Source organism: Pocillopora verrucosa, chromosome 14, assembly GCF_036669915.1.
Source record: "Pocillopora verrucosa isolate sample1 chromosome 14, ASM3666991v2, whole genome shotgun sequence".
Taxonomy (NCBI): domain Eukaryota; kingdom Metazoa; phylum Cnidaria; class Anthozoa; order Scleractinia; family Pocilloporidae; genus Pocillopora; species Pocillopora verrucosa.
The window spans coordinates 19,065,347-19,071,330 of record NC_089325.1 but is presented as its reverse complement, the minus strand read 5'-3'; the positions used below and the strand labels follow the sequence as shown (position 1 = coordinate 19,071,330).

Genomic DNA, 5,984 nt, shown 5'->3' with positions numbered 1-5,984 from the left:
ATTATTTACTGTTAGAATGTCTCGAATGTTGAGCAGATGGAGGGTGCTATCTGTTTTGGTTATGCAATGTACCAATAACAGTGGGGCAAAACTTCTTGATGTTTGTTCTAAAGTGATAGATCAATAAATATATCAATAGATCTAAAGAAATGCACAGGTGAAATGCATCTTCTCTTCTTTGTCAACCAGTGTTTAGTTGGCAGTGTGACTGTCACTTGGGATTGAGATTGACAGAGTATTCCAAGGTTAATCACTATTATTCTCTTGAGGGAAATGGTAAGTGAACTGGCACAACTCTTGCATTTCCAGCATCTGAATAAGTCATGTAAAATAACATCTTTCTTTTGTTGTAATGCAAACCTCTAAATACCCGTGGAGTAACTGAGTTGATAAAGGATTATGTTAAGTGGGCGGACAGTATTGGGATCATGTGTACTATAGGTGGCCTCGGTCGACATATCGACCAACAATCGACTGATATATCTGTCAACTATCGGTCGACTATCAGTCAACTATCGGTCAACTATCGGTCGGCAATCGACTGACTATTGGTCAACAGTCGACCAACAGTCGACTGACAGTTGACCGATAGTCGACTGATATATAGACCGATAGTCGACCAATGCATCACCCAATATGTACACATTTATCAGTTGACTGTGGGCCGATATATCGATTGACTACTGGTCGACTATCGGTCGACAAACAACCGACTATCGGTCGATAGTCGACTGATAGTTGACGCATAGTCAACCGATAGTCGACCGATATATCGACTGACTGTCGGCCGATGCATCAGCCGATATGTGCACATTTGTGGGCCCATCTATCGGTCGACTATCGACCAATAGTCGGTCGACTGTCAACCGATAGTCAGTCCACTGTCGACCTATAGTTAGTTGATAGTCAACCAATATATCGGCCGATCATAAGGCCACCTATAGTACACATGATCCCGGTATTGAAAGGAAAAATGGCAATTTTGCAAATCCTGAAAGGTTTCCATCAAAAACTATCAGAACTCCATATAAAGGTCTTCTACAAGTAAATAGTGATTGAAATAAAATATTCTGATGGATGTGGTCCTTTTCTTGGGTGGAGTAAATTTACCACATAGGTTTACATTAGTAGCATTCTTATCAATAAAATCTCTCCTAACAGAAGCTTGGAAAATTTGACTTCAGATATTTTGAGGTCATTTAAGCTATGTTTGTGGCAAATGAACATCAAGACCAATTGAAGAGCCAAGAAAATCACGACCAGAGAAAAATACCAACCAATCCAGGGGATACGTTACAGAGACAGCACAAAACACAAAATATTTCTACAAAAAAAGACGAAAGAGCTTGCTCAAAACGAGATAAAGGAAAATTATAACTAGAAATAGCCGCCTGATGATACAAAGGCAGTGACTAAGTAACACACACAAAGGCATAAGATCATAGCAAGAGAAACGCTACCTTGCCTGAATGGGGCAAGCTACAAAAGTGAAAACAAGCGAATACAACTTAAATATCAGTCCCTATATGCCAGTGGCTTGAAACAAAACTTAAGAAATTAACTCGGGATGTACGCCGGACATGAACAGTGAATAGTGAAAGGGCGTACGATGCAACAACTAAAAATCAGCGGGAGAGAAAGACTATCCAAGGGAATCAAATGGCACAAAGGCCAACTGTAACACAAATGTCACAAATTTAAAGTCACGCATTTACATGGCTCCCCTGAAACACCAACGTGTTTCACTACAAATAGGCAAATTAGCTAAAGGGAAATAAGCATTATAAAAAGTCTTAAGTGTTCTTGCTTAAAACTATCAAATGATCAGCAAAGTCAATGGCTCCTCGGGTGGGATACACCCCAGGATTTGCTCTCATAGTCATCTTTAGACATCAACAGGACAAGCTTCTGAACTGGACACTTCAGGAACTTCACTTCCTTGACTCTCCTTCCTTTCTTATCAGACAGGCGTCTGCTAGCACTAACTTCACCGTGCAAACGCGTCCATCAGAACTTCGGTTGGCTGCACAAACACGCACCAGCTGCCAATGACTGCTGGGAGTGTTATCATCTTTAATGATCATGATGTCGTTTACACCCACATCTTTCCGGGACATTGTCCACTTCTGACGTTGCTGTAAGCTAAGCAGGTATTCTTTCCACCATCGTGACCAGAAATTGTTGGCCAAATGTTGGACATGCCTTCAATGCTTTCTGCAGAACTTGTCAGCGGGAAAAACACCAGGTGGCGAGAGAAAAACTTTCGTCTTCATAGTGAGCAAGTGGTTGGGTGTCAAGGGGCTCAGTGAACCTGGGTCATTTAAGAGATCAACTGTCAATGGACGGCTATTAATGATGGCCTCCACCTCGCACATGAACATTCTAAGTGACTTGTTCTCCAGCCGTAGGCCATTGTTCTGAAGAAGTGGGGACAGGACGTTTCTGACTGTACGGATCTGCCACTCCCAAACTCCACCCATGTGGCTAGAAGACAGAACATCGATAGCGAAGGTGAACCAATCACAATTCCCCAGAAGTAATTCTGTTTTGATGTGTTCGTGGTCGAGTTCTGCAAGTGCAGCCTTTAACTCGTGCTTGGCGCCAACAAAATTCGTTCCCTGGTCACTTCGTAGTTGGCAAATCAGCCCTCTGCGGCATGTAAAACGACAAAGTGCATTTATAAAGGCATCCGTTTCAAGCGAAGTGGAAGTCTCCAGATGAATGGCTCTTGAAGCTAAGCATGTAAACAGAACTCTGTACCTCTTCATTTCTTTTCTGCCTTCTTTGACGGAAAAGGGGCCAAAGTAGTCCACTACACAAAACGTGAAAGGTGGAGCAGGTTCTAGTCGGTCCTCTGGCAGATCTGCCATCTTCTGCTCTACCACTGCAGAACACATCTTTCTACAGACCACACAGCCCCAGATGTAGCTTCCAAATGCACTTGTTCCACCCACGATCCAATAACCATTGCCTCTTATCTCATTCTAAGTCATGCCCCGCTCTTGATGCTTTATCTTCTCGTGAAAGTACCTGATAATGAAGGTAGTCACGTGGCTTCTTCAAGGTAGGATCACAGGGAACTTGACTTCAAACCGGAGTGAAGCATTTCTAAGGTGGCTGCCAACACGTAGTATTCCCTGCGAGTCAAGGAAGGGATCCAGCTTATGTAGGGAGGATTGCTTTGGACTAAACTTTGTCTCTGCTGGTGCAGCCAATCTGTGTTCAAGTAATTTAACATGTGAGGACTTCAACAACTCAAGCTCCTCAGGAAAGGTGTTACACTGGATGGACTTGATGACAGTCTCTGCTTCTTGAAGATCTGGCACTTGAAGCGTGGCCTTCTTATTGCTGACCCTGGGCTCTGCAAAGGCTTGCTCTCGTACCCTTTGAAGATACAGAAGACTTAAGGCAATGGCTCTTCTGGCACAGAACCAATCAGAAAAGTATTCCAAACGGTCTGTAATCTACGGCTCCTTCTTCGTCTACCTTGTAGGTAAGGCAGTGACTTTCCTGACCTCAGGATCACATGGCAGTACTTGGCTAGGATCTGGCAAAACTTTCTCATCGAAGGGCCATTCGTTCTTCTTCTGCCACAAGAATGCAGGTCCCGTAGACCACTTCAAAGTAATGAGAGCATTTGGACTGAGATTGCGGGAGGTGTCATCTGCCAGGTTTAGCTTAGTTTCAACGTATTTCCGCTGATCCACTGAAGTCGAGTCTTGAATGAGCTGAACTCGATTGGCAACAAAAACATGAAACCTACGACTTTCATTGACAATGTAGGCCAAAACAACCTTGCTGTCAGACCAGAAGAACTCTTGGACGTCATCAAGGCTTAGCTCCTGATGTATCTGTTGGCTTATCTTCACAGAAGTCACCGCGGCTTGTAATTCAAGGCGTGGAATTGTGACAGGCTTGGAGGGGCACTCACGACTTGCCAGCTACAAAGGCACAATGGATTCTGCCAGAATCATCTTGAAGCCTCAGATAACTGCATTGACCGTAACCCTTAGTGCTGGCATCAGAGAAATGGTGCAGCTCTTTCTTTACTACTGTTCCAAAATCATCAGGTTTAAAGCATCTGGGAATTGAAAAGTGCTGAAGAACATGAAGCTCGGTCCACCATCTTTCCCATCTTGCTCTGATCACCTCGGGTATTATTGGCTCATTCCAATCCACACCATTGCAGCACAAATCTTGTAGAGAACTCTTTCCTTCAAATAGCACTGGTGCAATAAAACCAAGCAGGTCAAAAATAGAACTGATGGTGGAGAGGATTCCCCTTCTTGTGCATGGACGGTCTTTCAATACTATACAAAATTGAAAAGTGTCTGACCGAATACACCACTGAACACCAAGTGCTCATTCCATGAGTAACTTGTCAAGGTCGAGGTTTATGCTCTTGAGGTCATCAGCTCTGTCAATCACTGGGATGTTCTTTATGACCTCCTTCCTGTTGGAAACGAACTTCTGCAGGTTGAAACCTCTTCTGCACATTTCTTTAACCAACTTGATCAAATGGTTTGCCTCCTCAATCGTGGCACAGGACTTTAATCCATCATCCACATAGAAGTCGTTCCGCAGAAAGTCAGTGGCAGCTGATCCGAATTTGCACTCGCTATCTTGCGCAGTCTTTTTCAAAGCGAAATTGGCACAACCAGGAGATGAGGTTGCACCAAAAAGGTGCACAGTCATTCGGCTCTCAATTGGATCCTTTGAAGAGTCTCCATTTTCCCAGTACTCTTCAGCAATGTACACTTGATAGAACATGGACTCAATGTCACACATTAACCCCACCTGCCCTTGACGGAACCTGTTCAGGACACCTGTAAGAGTGCTTGTTAAGTCTGGGCCTTGTGACAGGTGTTTATTCAGAGACTCCCTTGAACTCTGCGGCACAGTCGAAAACAACGCGAATCTTCGTTGGTTTCTTCAGATGGTATACTCCATGGTGTGGGATGTACCAGACGTTTTGTTGTTCCGTATCTGACAACGAAGAAGCACCTTCAGACATAGTTTGATGCTACACTGGTTTGCAGATTTAATGAATGTAACCGAAGAAGTTACAATTCATAGACCCAACGTTTCGACACTCCTGTCTAGTGCCTTCATCAGGGGTGATCTAAGCGCTGCAACAAGAAGTCCTTTTTTATGATCACTAATAAGCAGCCTTTTTTTCTGACGAGGCGTTAGTAGGCGTCAGGAAGCAGGCCGCCATGGTCACGATTTAAAGGAGCGTGGGCGGAGTTAATGTGCCAAGCCTCCAAACAAAAGCGCTGGTGGTAACACCAATTAGTGGTGATAATTTTAGAATTATCCCACCCAATTGTATGGTTGGTTAGCCAAGTATGCTCCAATAAAGCTGAATTTTCCTTTTTGCAACGAAAAACCGCTTTTTGGTGCTCTTTTAACCGTGTACCAAACTGGCATTTGGTCTGTCCGATGTATTCGTTGTCACAGTCATTGCAAGGAATAGGATAAATGGCGTCGGTTCGTTGTTCTTTCGTGACAGGATCCTTGGGTTTGGCGAAAATATGCCCCAAAGTCTGAAAAGGTTTTTGAGCAACTTTAACGTTGTGGCTATTCAAAATTCTCTTCACGGGTTCAGTAACACCCTGTATGTAAGGAATAACAGCAAAACCAGTCGCTGGTTCCCTTTCATCAAGAGCGTTACTATTTGTAACTGGTTTTTGGCAGTTACGGAGAAAAGTTTTTGTATTGCCATTTGCCTTTAGGACATTGGAAACATATTTCCTCTCCTCAGCCTTCGAATCGAGTGATGATGGTAGACAGTCAGCCCTCCTAAGTAAAGTTTTGGCTACAGACTTTTTATGGCAAATAGGATGGTGAGAATCGAAAGTGAGGTATTTGTCTGTGTGGGTGGGTTTACGGTAGACACTTGTCTCTAAATTACCCTGAACCCCTCTGGATACATTTAAATCAAGAAAGGGCAAATGTCTATCCTTTTCACGTTCAAGGGTGAA

General features: G+C 43.7%; 2 protein-coding genes across 2 annotated transcripts; both read right to left on the bottom strand.

The window, feature by feature from the left end:
* Positions 1-2,204: 2,204 nt before the first annotated feature.
* On the bottom strand, positions 2,205-2,897 carry LOC136278310 (uncharacterized). The gene has a single exon (XM_066161829.1). The coding sequence runs from the start codon at positions 2,895-2,897 to the stop codon at positions 2,205-2,207; it is 693 nt and encodes a 230-aa protein (XP_066017926.1).
* A 162-nt stretch (positions 2,898-3,059) lies between these two features.
* On the bottom strand, positions 3,060-4,788 carry LOC136278308 (uncharacterized). The gene is made up of 3 exons (XM_066161828.1): positions 4,429-4,788; positions 3,487-3,941; positions 3,060-3,384 (listed from the first exon to the last, which is right to left on the bottom strand). The coding sequence occupies exons 1-3, from the start codon at positions 4,786-4,788 to the stop codon at positions 3,060-3,062; spliced, it is 1,140 nt and encodes a 379-aa protein (XP_066017925.1).
* Positions 4,789-5,984: the final 1,196 nt, after the last annotated feature.